This window comes from Gobio gobio (genome assembly GCF_949357685.1).
Source record: "Gobio gobio genome assembly, chromosome: 1".
In the NCBI taxonomy this organism is placed as follows: Eukaryota; Metazoa; Chordata; class Actinopteri; order Cypriniformes; family Gobionidae; genus Gobio; species Gobio gobio.
The window spans coordinates 5882714-5904174 of NC_137097.1; the positions used below are offsets into that span (position 1 = coordinate 5882714).

At 39.1% G+C, this 21461-nt stretch overlaps 1 protein-coding gene across 1 annotated transcript; it reads right to left on the reverse strand.

The window, feature by feature from the left end:
• Window positions 1-1018: 1018 nt before the first annotated feature.
• Window positions 1019-12300, reverse strand: LOC307127504 (uncharacterized protein). The gene is made up of 3 exons (XM_079818759.1): window positions 12233-12300; window positions 10090-10612; window positions 1019-2761 (listed from the first exon to the last, which is right to left on the reverse strand). The coding sequence occupies exons 2-3, from the start codon at window positions 10547-10549 to the stop codon at window positions 1470-1472; spliced, it is 1752 nt and encodes a 583-aa protein (XP_079674885.1). The 5' UTR covers window positions 10550-10612; window positions 12233-12300; the 3' UTR covers window positions 1019-1469.
• Window positions 12301-21461: the final 9161 nt, after the last annotated feature.

The window sequence follows — 21461 nt, forward strand, 5'->3', positions numbered from 1 at the left end:
CAGCCCATGTTCAAGGCCAGGCAGTAACGTGGACCTGCACCGAATCATCAAATGTTCTGCAGGTATTGTGAAGATGAGGACAATACAGTGAAAACGTCAGATCATGGAAATAAATGTTACGTTCCAGCCTGTGCAGGGGATGCGAGCACTTTTCATAGCCTTCGTACAGAACAGAACTGTCAACAGGCATGGTTGATGTTTATCTATAACAGGATACCGCACCAATTGAATTCAAAGTTGTTAGTTTGCTCTGACTAGTGTCAATTTTGTTTACTAAATTATGACAAAAAAATGTTCATTGACAACCTTTTTTTTTCAAGATGAGATGACACACGCGTCCTTCAATGCTAACTATGACTATATAAACAAGCAATATCATTGACGAAAAAAGACGAGACTAAAATGTACTTTAAAAAATAAAAACTTGAACAAAAAGCACTCTTTGGTTTGATTTTGTGCGAAAGAAACTGTATTATTCGGTCAAAATACTGAGCTTGGTCATTACTCTGTGCGCGTTCCTGTGATGAGTGCGAGCCGTCAGCACTGACTCAGCAGCCACTCACGCAATGTTGTCATGACAACCGGTACACAATATTCTGGAGATTTTATTATTAGTATTATTTTATTATTTATCATATACCTTATAGAAAAGACGAGAGTCGCGTTTGTTTCTATGGAGCCTGATTTCTTAAAATGGTGTGTGTGTGTGTGTGCTTATCCTAGGATATCATGAGCACCGGTGCCTGCTGACGGCTCGCACGCACTCACAGGAGCGCGCTCAAAGTAACGGCCGAGCTCAGTATTTTGATTTAATAATTCGGTTTCTTTCTCACAAAACCTAGTGTGCCTCCTGAACACTTTCCATATATGGTGCGCGTCTTCCTGTATCATTGCGTGATACTTTTGTATATTTTAGCCTGGTCGCTATCCACTGCCATTATAGGAAGGAGCGCGTGCAGGACTATTTTTAACATTTCTGCTTTTGAGGTCCAAAAAAGTGCATTAGAACAACAGCAGGGTGAGTAAAAGATGGCTTTATTTTCATTTCAGGGTGAACAATCCCTTTAAGTTGTTTCAAACCTGTATACGTTTCTTTCTTTTCTTTTCTTTAGTTGAACACAAATTAAGATATTTTGAAGAATGTCGGAAACCAGACAATTGACAGTAGCCATTTACTTTTTTTTCTACTATGGAATTCAACGGGTTCTGTTAAGCTGGGCATACACTGCGATTTCAGCAAGGTTACCTACTCACACTGTACATGAAACCAGTTCTCTCATACATGAATACTCATGTGGTACTCCAGGGCTTTTTTATAACAAAATTTTTTCCCACAGTGTCCACATGTAAACGGCTTCTCTCCAGTGTGAACTCTCATGTGCCGGTTAAGGTTTTCTTTTCGGGTGAAACTTTTTCCACACTGTTGGCAGGTGAACGGCTTCTCTCCAGTGTGAACTCTCATGTGGTTTTCAAAATGTTTTAGAGTGAAACTCTTTCCACACTGAGGAGGGTTGCTCCCCAGAGTGAAGTCTCGTGTGTCTGTTAAGGTTTACTTTTTTAGCGAAACTCTTTCCACACTGAGGGCAGGTGTAGGATTTCTCTCCAGAGTGAACTTTCATGTGGACTTGAAAGTTTTCATGTTGATCAAAACTCTTTCCACACTGTTGGCAGGTGAACGGCTTCTCTCCAGTGTGAACTCTCATGTGGCCTTCAAGGTTTCCTTTTCGGTTGAAACTTTTTCCACACTGTTGGCAGGTGAAAGGTTTCTCTCCAGTGTGAATTAGCATGTGCCTGTTAAGGATTCCATTTTCAGCAAAACTCTTTCCACACTGTTGGCAGGCGTAAGGCTTCTCTCTAGTGTGAACTCTCATGTGTCTTTGAAGGCTTACTCCTGGAGCGAAACATTTTCCACACTGTTGACAGGTACAAGGCTTCTCTCCAGTGTGAATTAGCATGTGTCTGTCAAGGTTTTTTTTTAGAGTGAATTTGTTTCCACACTGTTGGCAGCTGAACGGCTTCTCTCCAGTGTGAATCCTCATGTGGTTTTCAAAATGTTTTAGAGTGAAACTCTTTCCACACTGAGGGGATGTGTAGGGTTGCTCCCCAGAGTGAACTCTCATGTGTCTGTTAAGGTCTACTTTTTTAGCGAAACTCTTTCCACACTGAGGGCAGGTGTAGGATTTCTCTCCAGAGTGAACTTTCATGTGGACTTGAAAGTTTTCATGTTGATCAAAACTCTTTCCACACTGTTGGCAGGTGTAAGGCTTCTCTCCAGTGTGAACTCTCATGTGGCCTTCAAGGTTTCCTTTTCGGTTGAAACTTTTTCCACACTGTTGGCAGGTGAAAGGTTTCTCTCCAGTGTGAATTAGCATGTGCCTGTTAAGGATTCCATTTTCAGCAAAATGCTTTCCACACTGTTGGCAGGCATAAGGCTTCTCTCTAGTGTGAACTCTCATGTGTCTTTTAAGGCTTACTCCTGGAGCGAAACACTTTCCACACTGTTGACAGGTACAAGGCTTCTCTCCAGTGTGAATTAGCATGTGTCTGTCAAGGTTTTTTTTTAGAGTGAATTTGTTTCCACACTGTTGGCAGGTGAAATTACTTCTAGTTCCCTTATTTTTAGCCTTTTTTTGTGACAAAGTCTTTTCAGGCTGTGAGCAACTAAATGGTTTTTCTCCAGTTATTAAATCATGATTCTTAAATTGATCTTTCTCTTCCATTTCATTCAGTACTTCACTCTCCTCTTTCAGCACCGTCAAGTCTAAGGCAAAAAGAGACAAATGCAAATTAACACCAGTGTAATGGTACAAAGCAACAAACAAAACATTTAGACATGTAAAGTAACAAAACCAACATACAACTAGATCCTATTCACATGGGCATCACACCAGGGTGTGGGTGGTGGTGTGGGGTTGGGGAGATAGCGCAAACGTTGCTAGTGCGGAGGGCCCAGAAGTTTATGGAGGGACATTGATATAGAGCACACACGTTTTCTGAAGCCGATCATGAAATTACTGACATAATCTAACACGTTTATTTTCTTTGAGTCCTCAATGCCTAACATTCTCTCTTTCAGTGGTCCTCTCACAGTATGGCCAAAGACCAGCTCTGATGGGCTGAACTTGAGAGACTCCTGCTCAGTTTCACAGATTGAGAATAAAAGCAAAGGTACTCCTTCGTCCCACTCAGACCATGTCTCGATGCAGTATTTCCTAAGCATTGCATTGCTTTTCCTAAGCATTGTCTGATGGAACCTTTCAAATGACCCCTGTGACTCTCTGGGTGATAAGCACTGTGTATACGATGTGTAATATTGAGCGATTTAAAGACTTGAGCTCACAATTAAGATAGAAAATAAACCCCCTGATCAATCTGGACGTGATCAGTCTCAGTAGAACAAAAATGGTAAAGAACTTTGTTAAAACTTTAACAACTGCTCGGGATGTGATTTTTTTTGGAGTGGAATTGCTTCCGGGTATCTGGTAGCTGTGCACATAATAGTCAATAAAAACCGGTTACCAAATAGTGGCATGGATTAACTATGATGCTGAAACAGAATGGGTTAACATGGAACAGTGCTCTGAATAATTGTCAACACTAGTCTTTATGACACTGTAACGGATGGGCATGATCAAAATGCTCTAGGTACCATCAAAACCTTCCCCCTTTCCCTTTGGTCAAACTTGATCACTGGCCCGGCCCAAGCAAACCACCTCTCTTCAAATGCCCTTATGACCTCTGCTCTCCTGAACGACCTTAGCAGAGACGATGCCTGGAACCCTCAAAGGCAGCACAGGAGACTACAAAGACTAGAGACAAACTTCCAATACACAAGGACACTGACTCCACTTTTACTCACAATCAACCTGTCCCAACTGTATACACTATTTCTCCTGCATTTTATGCATGTCCTTTTATATTAGCATAGTTATGATTCTTTAGTTATGTTAGTGCAACTTCAAATGCTGATATCCAAAGAAGATATATCATTGATTTAATGTCTTCAAATCCCCATCTTGCTTGGTATCAAAAGAAACCTTTAATTTCAGAATTTATGGCGTATAGTATGTTTTGATTAAAATGCATCATAATATTTCTGCCATACCTTTATGTAAAAACTGCAAAAATTCTCCATGCCACCATAAACATGCAGATAGGGATAAGATAGAACAAGACTTTCTGCTGGTCTTCTTTGATTGGTCACCTCACCAAATGGGTGTGAACTGATAGGGCCTTTAAGAGTTCCCTGATTAGGCACATCTTTTGAGACACCACATTTCCTCCTTCTGGTAACTATCTTCAAGTTAACTTTGTGGGAATTAACATGAAAAACACAATAAACACTTCAGCACACTCCTAATGAAAACTTCAAGAAATTCTGGACTCTATTGCATCTGGACTTGTTCAGCAACCGAAGTCAATGCAAGTACAGTTCACAACCTTTAGATGCGCTTCTAAGTCATTGTGCCCCTTTAAAGGTGAACCTGATTCTTTGATGTTTCTCATGGGTTGTGGTAGAAGCAGAGAAATGCTGGAGGGTGTGGGAAGGTAGGAGACCACACACATATATTCTGGGATTGTCTGAAAATATCCACATTTTGCAAAGGGGTAAAAGGCTGAGATCATGAACATTCTGCATATAGACGTGCCTTCTACTCCCATTTTTCTTGTTTGAAGGGATACCACAGGATTGGTGTAGTAAAAACAAGATATATTTTGCATGTACTCTAATTAAATGCATGAAAAACTATATTAATTGGATGAAGCCACATTCTCCAACAATGGCCCAGTGGATAAAAAAGCTTGAATCTATTTATAAAATGGAATATTTGACTGCCCGACTCCAACTGAAAGTGGATTCAAGATTCAAGATTCAAGAGTTTTATTTGTCACATACACAGTTATATACACAATATACAACTGGCAGTGAAATGTAAACAGGTCCGCTCCATGGACAGTGCAAATAACAGTTACAAGAAATTAAAATAGAAATAGAATAAAATTAGAATAAAAAGTATTAACATAAGTAGAATTATAAATAAATCAAGTAAAAGATAAAAATAGGAAATAAGATAAATAAAAATATAAAAAATATGTGGATATGATAAGTGAGATAAACTGTAGACTTAAAAATAAGTGGTTAACATAAAATATATATATATGTATATATAAAGAAGTATAATGTGCTAGGTTTATTACAGGTTGTTACGCAGTAACAATAGGAAAGTAAAGTGCAGTGCAATTGCAGTATGTGGATGTTAATGTTAAAAAACCGTATGTTTATGCGTGTGCGGGGTGAAGTGAAGTCACGTGACTGAGTTCAGGAGTCTGATGGCCTGGGGGAAGAAACTCCTCCTGAGTCTTTCAGTCTTTGCCATCAGGCTACGGAAGCGCTTACCAGATGGCAGCAGGGTGAAGTGAGAGTTTGCAGGGTGATTAATGTCTCTGATGATTTTGGTAGCTCTACCTCTGCAGCGTTTGGTGTAGATGTCCTGCAGAGACGGGAGAGCTGAGCCTGAGATGCGCTCGGATAAGCGCACCACTCTTTGCAGGGCTTTGCAGTCGTGACTGGTGCTGTTCCCGTACCACGCTGTGATGCACTGAGTCAGGACACTTTCTATCGCCCCTCGATAGAAAGTTTTCAGGATGGCTGGTGAAACCCTGAATTTCCTCAGCTGGCGCAGGTGGTACAGTCTTTGCCTGGCTTTTTTCACCTGTGTCTGGGTGTAGAGAGAGTAGAGCAGGGGACTCAGCACACAGCCCTGTGGAGCTCCAACACTCAGGGTGATGGAGGTGGAGGTGAACTGGCCTATTCTCACCGCCTGGGGTCTGCCAGTGAGGAAATCTTCAATCCAGAGGCAGAGAGAAGAATTCAGGCCTAGATCCAGGAGTTTGTGTGTTAGCTTAATGGGAACTATGGTGTTAAAGGCTGAGCTATAGTCAATAAATAGCAGCCTGACATAGTTCCCACTTTTGCTGTCGATGTGAGTGAGGCAGGAGTGAAGGACGTGAGAAATGGCATCTTCAGTCGATCTATTGGGATGATAGGCAAACTGAAGAGGGTCCAAAGTGTCAGGAATGGAGGAGCAAATGTTGTTTTTAATGAGTCTCTCAAAGACCTTCATGACTAAAGATGTGAGAGCCACTGGACGATAGTCATTTAAGCAAGAGGGTTTACTGATCTTAGGTACAGGGATGATGGAGGATCGTTTGAAGGAGGTGGGGACAACAGATGTAGCAAGGGACTCGTTGAATATGGATGTAAAGAGCCCTGCGAGCTGATCAGCACAGGACCGCAGAACACGACCTGAAATACCATCCGGCCCAGCAGCTTTCCTGACATCCACACGTTTGAGTGCCCTCCGAACCTCGTCCTCCGAGACAGAGATCACGTGACCGTTGCTGCTCTGAGGGACTCTCTCTGACGCGTCACTCGCCGGAGTCGCGCTGCCGCGATTACCATCAAAGCGAGCGTAGAAAGAGTTTAACTCGTTCACCAGCAACGGATCAGCTCTCACCTCTGCAGAGGATTTAGTTCCAAAAGCACAGATGGTCCTCAGTCCCTGCCACATCCGCCGGGAGTCGTTGAGTTGGAAATGAGATTCCACTCTGTCTTTATAGCGGAGTTTTGCGGCTTTAACGGCGCGCCGGAGGGCGTAACATGAAGCTTTGTACTCCCTCATATCCCCCGTTAGGAGACCGGCATTGTAAGCGGTGGTGCGCGAGTTTACTGCAGTGCGAATTGAACTGTCCACCCACGGTTTCTGATTAGGGAAGGACGTTATAGATATTGTTTGTGTGGCTTGCTCTGTCAGTGTGTTAATAAAGCAGAGCGCCACTTCTGTGAACTCGCTGACGTCTTCAGAACTCGCGCGGAACATGTCCCAGTCGACGTCATCAAGAGCTGCCTGTAGCGTGATCTCTGAATGGGATGACCAGCGTTTGACTTCCCTCCTCACCGGGGGCTCTTGAACGAGCCTTTGTTTATATTCCGGTGTGAGGAAAATGGCGGCATGGTCCGATTTGCCAAAAGCTGGCTGTGAACGAGCTTTGTAGGCGTTCTTAAACGGAGAGTAGCAATGATCCAGTGTGTTTGCTCCTCGTGTGGGACAGGAGACATGCTGGTGAAAGTTTGGCAATACTTTCTTTAGGTTTGCTTTGTTAAAATCACCCGCGACGATGAAAGCAGCGTCGGGGTGTTTGTTTATGAAGCCGCTGGTCACATCATGGAGGGCAGATAAAGCCAGCCCCGTGTCTGCTTGTGGTGGAATATAAACGGCAGTGGTGATGACCGAGGAAAACTCCCTCGGTAGGTAGAAAGGCCGGCAAATGATAGTTAAATGTTCCAAGTGAGGCGAGCAGGATCGCGAAAGAATGGAGATGTTCCTAGGATCGCACCATTTCTTGTTTATCATGAAACGCACTCCACCGCCTTTAGATTTCCCGGCCTCGGCTGTTCTGTCCATCCGAAAAACAGAGAAGTTCTCGGACGGCGTCACGGCTGTATCCGGGACCGCTGGCGTGAGCCATGTTTCGGACAGACAATAGATGTTGCAGTCTCTCATGTCCCGTTGAAAACTTATCCTGGCTCTAAGATCGTCCATCTTATTCTCCAAGGATTGGACATTTGCGAGCAAAATGCTCGGGAGAGGAGGACTGAATGCTCTTTTTCTCAGTCTGTTGCGGATCCCAGCGCGTTTCCCGCGGTGTTTTTTGAATCTTCGCCGTCGACTCGAGTGGCCATTGTTCAACTCGGCGTCCCGGCGAATCTCAGATGGAAGATTGGAGAAAGTGTCCTGAAACAGGTCAGTGTAGCGGTAACCAATTTCCAGAAGTGTTTTGCTGTCGTAACAGATCAAAGCAGATGATCCGTTGGAAAAAATAGAGAGTAAAAGAGAGTAGAATAATAAATAAAAGCAAAGTCTTAGCGGAGCGACCTGAACGGCGACCGAGCACGGCGGCGCCATCTTGTGATATCATCTTACAAAGGTAGACAGTATATATATATATCTGGTAGGGATGAAACGGTATGGAAATTCAACATCACGATTATAGTGACCCAAATTATCACGGTTATCAATATTATCACGGTTTTGTTCAAACGAGATGAAAGTATTCAAAAAGAACAGATACACACACTTAAAACATTTCAACAAGTTTTATATTTGAAATTCAACAAACAACAAATAACTAAAGCAGCTCTAAGCACTTTTTTTAAGCTAGATTATGTGGGATTTCCTTCCTTAATGGCCGTCGTCAATAGCAACGCATAATGCATAAATAATAATAATTTGTCGTAAATATAATCTCTAATATTATCTCTGTAAATATATTCTCAAGCAATATTCTCATCAGTGTTCAGCAATGATGCATTTAAATCAGCATATTTTGTGTTAAAGCCCAAACAGTATCGTAGTGAAATAATGCATATCCATATTTCCATATGATTTGACATTTATTTTATTAAATATCAAAATGTGTGCATCATACCTGACACCTAAATGATCACTTTACTGTCAGTTTTATGACTGTCATTCTCTTCAAATGCTATTGAAGTCAGAAACGTGTATAACGTTACCAATGTTGTATGTAACTTTAGAGATGGTCCCTAAATTCGCCAGCGTTGTGCCAGTCATATCAGACGCGCTGTGGTTCTGCTGTGGTTCTGCTGTGTGTTTTAAAACTATTTTCGCTGCTGAAATAGAACAAAAACAGTCCAACACAGTATGTTGAGTGAATCTCCTGCGTACATCGCACGTTTATCTCTGCTTTGAGTGCAGATTTCAGCGAGTGAGCGCGGCGCGCGCTCTGAACGCCTCTGATTATGAGACTTTGCATTCATAAACTCAATATAAACACGTGTGAGTGGTTATAATGCGCAACGCGATTATAACAGACGGCTTTTGAGAAGACTAAGTTCAACAGCCAGAGTGACTAGTGTGCAGCCGAAATAACGTTACCCGCAAATGGCGGTTGTTAATGTTAAGCCCTGAATATTATCCCTTAAATGTCACCCTAGTCTTGTCTGCATTTGTTCGTTCGCTTCACGTTATTATTTGCCAGACGTAGTTTTGGTATTGAGGTCAAAGTCCACTTGCCTTGCGTTCGTAGTTTTGAAGTGTTCCCCCTATTACAGCGACTTTCTTCTGGCATGTTCTGCAGACAAGGTGACCATCTTAGAGTTTCCCTCAGGACTTTTGTAAAAGCCAAAATATGACCACACCTCAGATTTGGTCCTTTTAGAGGCTGAACAATCTCCCGAGTGCTGTCACTGCCTTCTGCCATTTCTTCTCATTCAAAAACAGCGGTGCGCTGCGCCAGACTGACGCTGACCGGACATGATTTACCGCGAGTTTTCACAATCGTGATAATCACACGCGGTTTTAATGATAATTAAATTTTATACGATATTACTAACCGTCACTAAATTTTATCGTGGTTTATCGTGAAACCGGTAATCGTTTCATCCCTAATTTCTGGATGCATATAAAACTAATTGATCAATACAATCAGAACTGTTACTTATTTGCTGTTGTATTATTTGATTTTCCACATAATGTGTTTTCTTTATTATCTTATTACTTATGTACTTTTTTCTTCCCTTACTTGAGTAAATGCTGTTGTCAAGGAATGGTTAGTTCACGGTTTGATGTATAAAAATAAATGTAAAAAAAATGACATGCTCAAAAGGTTCACCCATGACTGAACTGGGATTAAAGTGGCTGGTGGATTCACCTGGTTTGGTTTCCCAGCATACTTGCAAACATGACAAGTCATGCAATGCTGTACCACATCACACTTCAAACCATACCAAACAAATGCTGTAGAAACATGGAGGTGTTCACTTGGCCTCCAAGTTCCCCAGATCTCAATCCAATCGAGCATCTGTGGGATGTGCAGAACAAACAAGTCCAATCCATGGAGGCTCCACCTCACCACTTACTGGACTTAAAGGATCTGCTGCTAACATCTTGGTGCCAGATACCACAACACACCTTCAGGGGTTTAGTGGAGTCCATGCCTCAGCGACAGCAAAATGGGGACCAACACAATCTTAGATCATAATTCAGCTTTAAGAATGAAACCAACCTGTGTGTTCCTCAGTTTCTTCATGTTTCACTCTCAATGGTTCCTCAATCTTCAGGTCTTCTCTCTCCTCTTTCTCTGTGTGTTCTTCAGTTTCTTCATGTTTCACTCTCAATGGTTCCTCAATCTTCACGTCTTCTCTCTCCTCTTTCTCTGTTTGTTCCTCAGTTTCTTCATCTTTCACTCTCAATGTTTCTTCAATCTTCATGTCTTCACTCTCCTCTTTCTCTGTTTGTTCTTCAGTTTCTTCATCTTTCACTCTCAATGTTTCTTCAATCTTCACGTCTTCACTCTCCTCTTTCTCTGTTTGTTCCTCAGTTTCTTCATGTTTCACTCTCAATGTTTCTTCAATCTTCACGTCTTCACTCTCCTCTTTCTCTGTTTGTTCCTCAGTTTCTTCATGTTTCACTCTCAATGTTTCTTCAATCTTCACGTCTTCACTCTCCTCTTTAATAAACGCCATCTTTATAATAGTGTGTCACATGGATCTCAGTCACCTCACCAGGAGTTTTTGTGTGTGTTTGTCCTGTTTAAGATGAGAATAATTAACAGAAAGAAAAATGAATCCAAAATCTCTCCTAGTCCAGTAGTCAGTGCACTGGCAAGAGAATGAGTTTGTTCACTTTTTAATAAATTTTTTAAAATTTAACATTTCCGAATTCAACAGCAGAATTTCTTGACACATTTTCACATTTTGTAAGTATGAATTGAAACATAATTGAAATAAAAAGAAAAAAAGTTGAATTTAAAATTAAAGGGCATCACAAACATGTTAAATTCATTTCACACATTTGTTTTGAAAATGAGCAAAAAAGAGCATCCCTTGCTCTCAAATTGCCAAACCTGCTTTTGATATGAAACAACATCTTAGCTTTTACAATTTTTAAAGTTTTAATATTAAATTCCAACAATTAATAGCATTTTGGTGCTAATGTGGAATAACAGTTAAAGCCAGAGGCGTTGAAAACAGAGTTGCGACATACTCGCTCACAAGTGAATATAAATGAATGCAAGCAAATTAATTTAAATGTTTCTTGGGTTAAATTATGTGCTAAAAAGGCAAACTTATTTTTTCATTATATGTACAGTAGGCTATATACATATGAATTGATACCGATATTTGTGCCAATCACCAACCCCAAGATATAACCAAAAAAGATCTAATTGATTGATTATTGCATTTATTATCAATTAAATCAAGTTGATCTAAAAATAAATGATTGGAGACTTAGTTATTAAAAATAATTGCTCTGTTGAATATTTTCCCTAACCATTTATTTAAGCAACTTGTTGGTATCAATTTCTTCTTCAATTATCTAATTTTCACTCACAAGTCCTTTTGACGCGGTGTTTGGTTTTTAAACTTTTTTCATTGGGATAATACATACATCACACACTTTCATTTGTGTAATGAATTAGTTGTTATTATTATTATTATTATTTTGCAAGAAGTACACCATCTATCAAAACGAATTCCCATGTCTCTGGCGAATTCAACATACGTTTGACTGGCGTTTTTCTTCCGAGTACAAAACTGCTTCCTGTAGTCCTCTTAACCACACTGTATTTACGGCTGTCTTCTAAAGACAAGGGTTGAAGTATTATTATTAATTTGTTATTATTATTAATAATATTAGTTGGACTGTTGTTGAATTCTGATGCTCAGCTTTTGAGTATTACTGAACTATGCCTTACATTTAAGTGTCTGTTAAAAGATATTGTAGGCTATTGTCATGAATTCTATTATAAAATGACATCTCTATTCATCAGTGATGGACCTAAATGACCTGATTATACAAAAACACTCTAAACTAACACAACAGATTAATAAAACAATGTAAATTATACAGAACCTTATATTAGGCAGTTTAGCTATTTAATGATTTGTTGTGAATCAATCGGTTCAATTGACTCGGAGAGTCTAAAGCTCTGGTTCTCTCGTCGCACGCCAGAGACTGAACTCATGTTTGAACTGATTCATGATAAAGAGTGAAATGAGCCGCTCCTTCTGTTACTCATGAGTTTATTCTGTTACTTTACTCACACAACACTGATAAACGTTAGATAAATCAATGCAGTGTTACATTTAATAATACACCATTAATTCTGCTTCACTATAAACACTTTAAACGCTTAAAGCACAAACCTCTCTTCAGCAGAATCACAACAGATGCAGGAGGACGGCGCTGCCTTATGACGTCACACCACAACACCAAAATAAAAGTCCCGTTCACTGCTGAGTCTAAATTCAGTGAACAGACATTTACTTCAAAAAAATATATATATTAAAAATAAAAAAGATGACAAAATTCAGAGTTGAATGTATTGGTGAAATTCATTTAATATCACAATTGTAAATTAATAATACAGTTCACATTGAGAGTTAATCCCAGCAAACACATTTACGTTGTGGCAACATATGTAGTTGCGTTTGGTCCGTGTATATTTTGGTCATTGGATTTTGCTTTCAGAAACGGATATTAAAAAACAAAAAACAAGTGGTTATTTGATTTTTGTTTTAAAATACAAAATATTAAATTAAAATACAAAGCGTTTCTCTTTTTCAGTGTCAAAAAGAGATGAGTGAAATTTTAAAAATGATTTGAATTTCACTTTCTATTTCGGATATCAAAAAATAAAATTACTTTAAAACAGAAACGAAAAAAGGCCCGTTTGTTCATATTCCGAGACCGGATGTGGCTAGCACTCACGTGACAAGACCGCCACATTTGACAGAGTGACAGTGCTTAGCCGTGCTTAGCCCAGAATAAAATGTCTTAAGAACCTTACTCAGTTATGATTTTAGACATGGCAAAACAAGGCCTGTCATCCACAGAAATCTCAGCGCAGATATCACAAGTAAATGGGGGAGCAAGAAACGTGAGGAGATTTTGCAGTGAAAATGGATTAAGTTTGATGGGACTCCCTGACGCACATTTGGAGTTGGAGGTGGCAAAAGCTATAACCGAGGTATGATCCTGGTTTTTTTTTTTTTTTTTTACTACAGAGAGAGAGAGAGTATTAAATTTATTATTATTATTTTATTATTGTTCATATAACTGTTTTATTGTGTTTGTATATATTATGTATATATTTTATTTGTATATGCTTTGGCAACATTGTTTCAAAAAACTTTCATGCCAATAAAGCCCTATTGAATTGGAGAGAGAGAGAGAGAGAGAGAGAGAGAGAGAGAGAGAGAGAGAGAGAACATGAGATATGCACAGTATGTCCCGCATTTATATGTCTTATCAAATTTATTTGGCTGGCATCTTTTATGCCCGTTTATTACGAATGGTACATAAATCCCAATAAATAGCCTCAGCCTTCCATTGTTTATAAATAGTTTCTAAGTCACAGTTAACATAATTCTCACAACACTGATAAATTCTATAACACAAAAACGTTTTATTTCATGAAACAGACATCAGTTGGTAAATATTTGGAACGTAGAAAAAGACGTGTATATTTTTTATTTTCTAGACTGGATCTACATATGGAAGAAAGATAATGAAGGGGTATCTCGCCACGAAAGGAGTGCATGCTGCAGAGATACGAATTGGATCAGCGCTCAGAACTATGCATCAGCCATACCATGAAGCAAGACGTCAGGTCTGTTACTGTCTCCTCTCTCTAATACATAATCAAATATGTGGATGGAATTTATGTGTAAATATGAGATAATGTTTTTTTTTGTGTGTGTTTTTTTTTGGCTGTTTAGCTGCAGTTACTTAGATTTAAGATTAAAAACTTGCAGATATTTATATTAAGCCAATAATCAGAACAAACCCCTAATTTTCATTTTACTTTTTTGATAGAGACACAAATAGACATTAGGTTATATTTGTAAAATATGCAGCCATATAGGACTAATGAGATTTTTTTTGTGTGAAATAGTTACATCGTTTTCCTATCTCTCTTAGGGTGCCCGCAATCTCAACCCCATACCATATCAAGCTGATTACATGGGTCAAAAGGTTCATATGGACCAAAACGAAAAACTGACTATGTTTGGGGTCACCCATGTTTTAGCCATTGATGGCTTTAGCAAAAAAGATTGTTGCTCATTCTACAATGCCTATAAAAAACAACCTTGCCATCTATGAAGATGTTTTCAGGTAATGGCAATTATTATTATTGTGGACACTAAAGAAAGTGCATACACATGGCTACCATTTGTTGTGAACTTTTCTCTTCTAAAGTGTAGGAAAACTTCAGAAGTGAAGACCAGGAGACTTCGGGATTCAAACAGAGGTTATTCTTTTAATGAGAACACTCTGTGCTGTAGGTCGTCCGAAAACAGTCTGACTCAAACAGTCTATCTGAGACGTTATATACAATCCAAAGAGGGAGGGATTACAGAGATTGAAACAAAGCATGTAAATTAAATACACAGGTTTTGGGAAACCCGCCCAAATAGAGTATCACCAATCCTACTCCTAATCAGCATAACTATTCAAAACGCATAGAGGTAACGACGGTGAGAGTCTGAAAACAGGTCCGGCAGGAATCTCCTACTGGAAACTCAACAATCTTCCCTTTTACCTCAAATGATCACTGTAAAACAGGCCCAGCAGGAAATCTCCTGCTGAAAACCCCAGAATCATTATCTATACCTTAAAATGCTAAATACAATGTACTTTATTAAAAAAAAATTATCTTACACATTCATGATAGAATATAAAACATATAATAACTGTTGAACATCTACAGTATATTGTTATGAAGCCTATTATACTGAGAATAACTAACAACAGTTAAGTTTGAAAAGTTTTGCACAAAATAAAACACTTTTTTATCCAATAGGCCTGCAATACTTGCCTATGGTATGTGGGACCAGGTACGAGTAGATCATGGCAAGGAGTTTTATTTGACGCTTTTCATGCAGGAGCTGCTGTCATCTCACCGCCATAATCAGGAGCGAAGGCCATATATACAGACTTCATCCACAAAGGTACAGCTCAACAGTTTGTTTGGTTGCTTCAGCAATTCACTTGTATCCCTGCTTTTTTATTATTATTACTATTATTATTTTTGCTTTACAGTATAATGTTGTTTTGCATGTATGAGACAAATTGTCGTTGGTATTACTATGCTTTCCACATTTTAGAGTTAATTAAACAAAATTAACTGGCTGAGAACATGTTTCTTTTTTAAATCTGGTTACAGCTTAACAATAAAAAACTGCTGCAGAAGCAATTACATCCTATTTGTCTTCAAGCAGAATTCCTGGTAAAACTATAAATTTACTTGTTCGGCGGTCGATGCGCATAATGACTGCTGAGTTAATACATTTACATATTTACTGGGAATCCTGCATGACCATTTTCCTTAATAGAATAAGATTTATTTACCCACCAGAACAAATTGACTGATTACACATCTTTGTTGCAAATTCAGAATCATGTAGTTGAACGAATCTGGCCTGAAGTCAACAATCGTGTCAACTATCCACTGAAGACAGCACTTATGGGGTTGGTGGATCAAGAGGAAATAGACATGGATGACAGCCTTGTGAGATATTGTGTGTCCAACCTTACTGGCCGCTTGTGTGAGATTGGTCTTACAAGGCTGGTGGAGTCATGGAATGCTCATAGAATTCCAGGTGAAATAAAACCGTGTTTCAAAGATTACAAGAGGCATTCATAAATTTCAATACCATCAGTATGTTCTTTATTTTACAGGTAAAGGAACACCAAATGACTTGGCTGGCCGTGGGTGTCCCAAAAAAATCCAACAGGAGCTGTTGCCTCATTCAGCTGAAGCAGCAGACCTTTACAGCCAACAGCTGGGATCATCACTGACCAGGCATTCAACTTTTGGAGTTGATCCATTTTCAACTGAACAGGACAAGATTACAGTTGAGAACCAGTTTGCTGAGCATTATTCAGACATTTCAGAATTGTACTCTAGAGCAGTGAACAATGACTTTGCCCCAGATACAAACAGGCATTGCTCTGTCTTATAACCACAACTCAGCGCAATGTGTGAAAAGCTATTAGCTCTATTTAACTGTTAACTGTAAATTTGTTTGTGTAAAAATTCAACATGTTACTCCTCTTCAAAAAGGGATCTCAGAACAGAAAATGTCTCTGACAGACCATTAATTTCAAATATGGTGTTGTTTGCAGTGTTCCCTCTACATTTAGCTATCGTTAGAGTTCGTACGTTAGCTTAAAACATTTTTTACCTGGAAAATGCGACTTATTTTTTCTGCAGTCATGTCTTCTTCCCTGAGAGAGACTCTTTTATTGTTTCGAAAAACAACGTATGGCTCCATGTCTGCTCTGCTCTATGATCACGCTCAATTAGTCGTCACAGCACGTAACTTAATTTCTTCACAACTGTCAAATGTGGCGGTCTGGTCACGTGAGTGCTAGCCACATCCGGGCTCGGAATATGAACAAACAGGCCTTTTTTTCGTTTCTATTTTAAAGTAATTTTATTTTTTGATATCTGAAATAGAAAGTGAAATTCAAATTATTTTTTAAATTTCGCTCATCTCTTTTTGACACTGAAAAAGAGAAACGCTTTGTATTTTAATTTTATATTTTGTATTTTAAAACAAAAATCAAATAACCACTTGTTTTTTGTTTTTTAATATCCGTTTCTGAAAGCAAAATCCAATGACCAAAATATACACGGACCCAATATGTTCTCAATATTCGGTCTCTAATAGAAAAACTGATTTTGTTTACCAGTGATTATTTTTTACATTCAAGCCTGGCTGTGTTAAACTCATAAAACAGGAATTTACCTCTCTGGATTAATTTGGTTCTGCCAAAATTACAGTCTTAGCAAAAAATTGTCTCAGTGTTAACTTTCATGTTTGCCAAACGAAACACTTGTCTGTAGAAACGGAAAAAGGGCAGACTGCTAAAAATAAGTAGTAACTTCAGAATTAAGTTGATGAATGATAGAAAGTGATTCATTCCCAACAAGGGCTGTGGATGTTTCCCATATCACTCCAAATTATATTGCATTATGAAAGGTACAGTGGTGGTCAAAAGTGTTCATACACCTGGCAGAATCTGTAAAACTTTGAAAATGTAAGGAAAAAAGGAATTTGGGGGAAAAAAGTATTTATTTATTTATTTAGAACTGTATAATGTAGGCTCCATTAGCATCACTGAATGTTTGAATTCTTTGTAATATGTTGTGTATGAGCCTCTTGATTGTTCTCAGTGTGAAAAGATGAATCTCAACATCACACAGTCACTAATGGACAGATGGTGAAATATGCAAAAGATTCTGCAGGACCTGGAGGATTTTTCTGAAGATCCGCAGACAGTTTAATGGCCTAGGACAAACAAGAAACTCCTACCTAAATATCTGTTATGATCCTGGGCTTCTCTTTCCTTTCTCTCTGTCTCCCTCTTGTGGTCATTCACGCACTCACTCACTCATCACGCTCACTCATCCCTACTCATTATCTCTTACAGCTGTTTCCCCTTCCCGTTCTGTTTCCCCACCTGTTCTCCCTTTTCTCTTGATTGTCCCAGCTTCTTATTCCCTGTCCTTCTAGGTCTTGTTGTCGGATTATTCTTTCGCTACAGATGAGAGACGTTTGTTATTTCTCCCTACCGTGTCTTATCTTGTCCCGTGTATCTGCTCAGACTGTGCTTGTGTGCAGAGTACCTGATCGGCGCCTGGCTGCTCACCTTCTCTGCTGCTGGAGCCTTCCTTGACCGTTCCACAGACGTTACTGAAACCTTCCCTTCGTCCTCGTGGGTCCCCGAGTTTCCTTATCGAGCCTAGTGGCCGTTTGTTTGTTGAGGACATTTTCCTTTTGTTTAAAGGGTTAGTTCACCCAAAAATGAAAATTCTGTCATTAATTACTCACCCTCATGTCGTTGGACACCCGTAAGACCTCCGTTCATATTCGGAACACAAATGAAGATATTTTAGTTGAAAGCTGATGGCTGAGAAAGGCTTCACACAGGCCTCCATTGGCATTCAGTACATTGACACTTCCAAGATCCATGAAAGGCACTTAAAACGTCGTTACAAAGTCTATCTCACCACAGTGGCTCTACAATAATCATACAATGCGACGACAATAGTTTTTGTGCGCAAAAAAAAATCAAAATAACACCTTTATCCAACTTGTTCTTGTCTTCCGTGTGCGCCTCCACGACGCATGCGCGAGAATATGACGTAGCGCCGGTGTTCGGGAATCGATGAAATACACACTTAAGCCCCATTTTGAGCACTACGCCGAGACCTAAAGCACGATCAATGTAGAATCCAACAGCTTAGACACGCGCGTCTTCCTCTGCTCGTAAACAAATCGCTTCTGGGTCATATGTCCGAACGCCGGATCTGCGTCATATTTTCGCGCATGCGTCGTGGAGGCATACACGGAAGTCGAGAACAAGTTGGATAAAGGTGTTATTTTGATTTTTTTTTGCGCACAAAAACTATTGTCGTCGCATTGTATGATTATTGTAGAGCCACTGTGGTGAGATAGACTTTGTAACGACGTTTTAAGTGCCTTTCATGGATCTTGGAAGTGTCAATGTACTGAATGCCAATGGAGGCCTGTGTGAAGCCTTTCTCAGCCATCAGCTTTCAACTAAAATATCTTCATTTGTGTTCCGAATATGAACGGAGGTCTTACGGGTGTCCAACGACATGAGGGTGAGTAATTAATGACAGAATTTTCATTTTTGGGTGAACTAACCCTTTAACTAAAGACTGTGAATTGCACCCTCCCTGGTTTTTGCATCCTCCTTATCAAAACAATATCATAAAACATAAACACTGTCATTGATTTTTCATTTAACATTGTCCGCGATTTAGGTGTATGTAAACTTTTGAACTGTTATTTTTGTAAATATGATTCTGTGCTGTGGTTTATTTGTAAAGATATGTTATGTAAAATAACTAGTTCAAGGCAGTACTAAATTACAAACAATCCTTAATTTGAAAAATTCCTCTTATTTTTCAAAAATATTTTTTATAATTTTCCTCATTCAGCAAGGGATATGTAAACTTTTGACCACCACTACCGGTATGTCTTATATAATCAGTAAAGCAAGCAGGAACAACTGCAGTGACCAAAAACTCTTTCAGTGTATATATGAGCACCAATATGGATTAAGGCAGTTTTTAAAATTACCCTTTAATTAACATAATATATGACCAAAAACAGTACAGAAACTTTAGTCTTATTAAAAATATGTATATACATGTTTAATGATTTAATTAATTTAATGGTTTCATGTTACCTCTGATTATGAACGCTCCTGCCAGCAATATGTGAATTCCTGTTGAGTCCTCTGTTAGCCACCATATAGTGTGCAACATCAACATTTTCCCCACCTTTGTCTGACCTCACACGATTTGGCATGCCATATACTTGAACAGCTTCAAGAAAGCTTTGCAGGACAGTTGCTGCACGATTGTTGGTGGCTGCACTCAGGTACACGATGAGACGGCTAAATCCATCAATCCCACCATGCACAACAATACGCCATCTGATATAGATATGCATGGGCATGGATTATTATTTTTAGGCATCTCTTTGTGCAAGCTTAGGCCAGTAAGACACAGAGTCTATCTACTATAAATATTGTTTCTGCTGCCTTTCATTAAAGCAATAAGCCCCAAGAAGCCCTGGTTTACAATGAATTTATAACAGCTAATATTTAATTAATTTGATGAATTGTGCTGTTAGGCACAACACAAGTGGAGTAAAATCCCATTAGCTGTTATAAAATCACTGTAAATCACAGCTTCACTGGGCTTATTGCTTTTATAAAACAGTTTTCATAAAAGTAAAACAGTAAATAAAATATACTCATTTCAACATACATGATAATTTTGAATACTATTAAAAAGTTTATTATTAATATAAGTATGAACTGGCAAGCTTGCCAAGATTGTTGTGGTTCTACAGATACTTTATCAATTTGTGATTGCCGTCGATATGCCATAAACTGTTTGGCGCTGGTACAAAGTACTTCCTGCGCCTTCGTGGGTTGAGCTGAAGGGTGCGAATGGAGACTCCATAAGGATCCACACGGCGCATTGATTCCTGCACACGCTGTCCTATAATATGCCAAATAAATCACAGATTTAGGTGTGAATTACTAAAAATCACTAAATACACAAGTCCCATAATACATTCACAAGCAATAAAAAAGCAACTTCTTTCCAGCATTATTAATAGAATCAATTGACCAGAAGCCCGTTATTGAATGTTCCCCTTCCCCAAATGAATCACTTACTCTGTATGCGAATACCCTGTGCATTCAAGCGCCCGACCATCATTTTATATCCACAATTGGGATGGTGCTGCAGAATTTGGGTGACAGTTTCATCCAGATTATTGTCATCCATTGGAGTAAATAGATCGTGGACTCTGATCATTAAAAACATCAAAGTCAATTAACACAACAATGACCGTAGGCTACAAACAAAAAATTAGCTGGCCTGTTTGTTAGCTTTGCTGCAATTGAAAAAAAAAAAAAATAGTGTTGTCTGAAACAAAATAGCAATACATTAATATTAAAGGTTGTCCTTTAAGAAGTTACCATAACGGCATTAAAGACCAATAGCAAATGAGGTCTAGAGGATTTTTAAGTCAAATCAAATTAATTTGATAGCACAACACTGCAAATCATTATCTTAATGGGCATGTACACTACAGTAATACAACAGCCTCTATTTTTAACTCTAAGAAACAGCAACAAAAGAGGAACCTTTGGTTTATGCAGGGTGAAACATGCATTTGGTGTTATGATTAGAATAGATTAAGAATAAGGAACTATGGAGAAGGTTTCGAAAAGTTAGGGTTAGTAATATGGTTAAAAACAATAATTCACAACACATGGGTTTAAGTTCTCTAAACAAACACAAGTGTCAAATCGGTCATCAAAACATACAGCTGACAGAATGTTATAAATGACCTTATCCCATGCTGTGCCATCCTCCGACCAATTGTTCTCTCGCACACTCCAAATAAATGAGCTATATCTCCAGCGGTGTGTCCCAAAAGGAGGTGTGCCTCGATTACATGCGAAGGTAAAAGGTATGGTGGACGTCCCATGTTTGTCTCCGTTTCTGAGCGCATGTGAAGCTGGCCTGCTGCGTCTTGAAGACCGGTGAACACAGCTGGATCCAAGTCTACATCCATATCAGCACTGAGCTGAACTAAATCATCGACTACACGTTGCAAATGAAACAGAAGGTAGTCGCTTGGTGCATGATCTATATCATTTGCTATTAAACGCAAATCATTAGCAAGGGTACTTAAAAAACCCGCCATATTAAACAAAACTAGCATCCACAGTAACAGCCCAGGGGCCCGTTCTTCGTACGTTGCTTATTACATCTGAGATGATTTGACAGATCCCAGATCTTTTAATCGT

Bases quoted from the DNA above. Each gene is read 5' to 3' on its own strand.
- LOC307127504 (XM_079818759.1), bottom strand. From the start codon at position 10,549: ATGGCGTTTATTAAAGAGGAGAGTGAAGACGTGAAGATTGAAGAAACA. The intron at 2,762-10,089 runs GTTGGTTTCATT...TTTTTGCCTTAG, and splicing joins AGAAACTGAGGAACACACAG to ACTTGACGGTGCTGAAAGAG.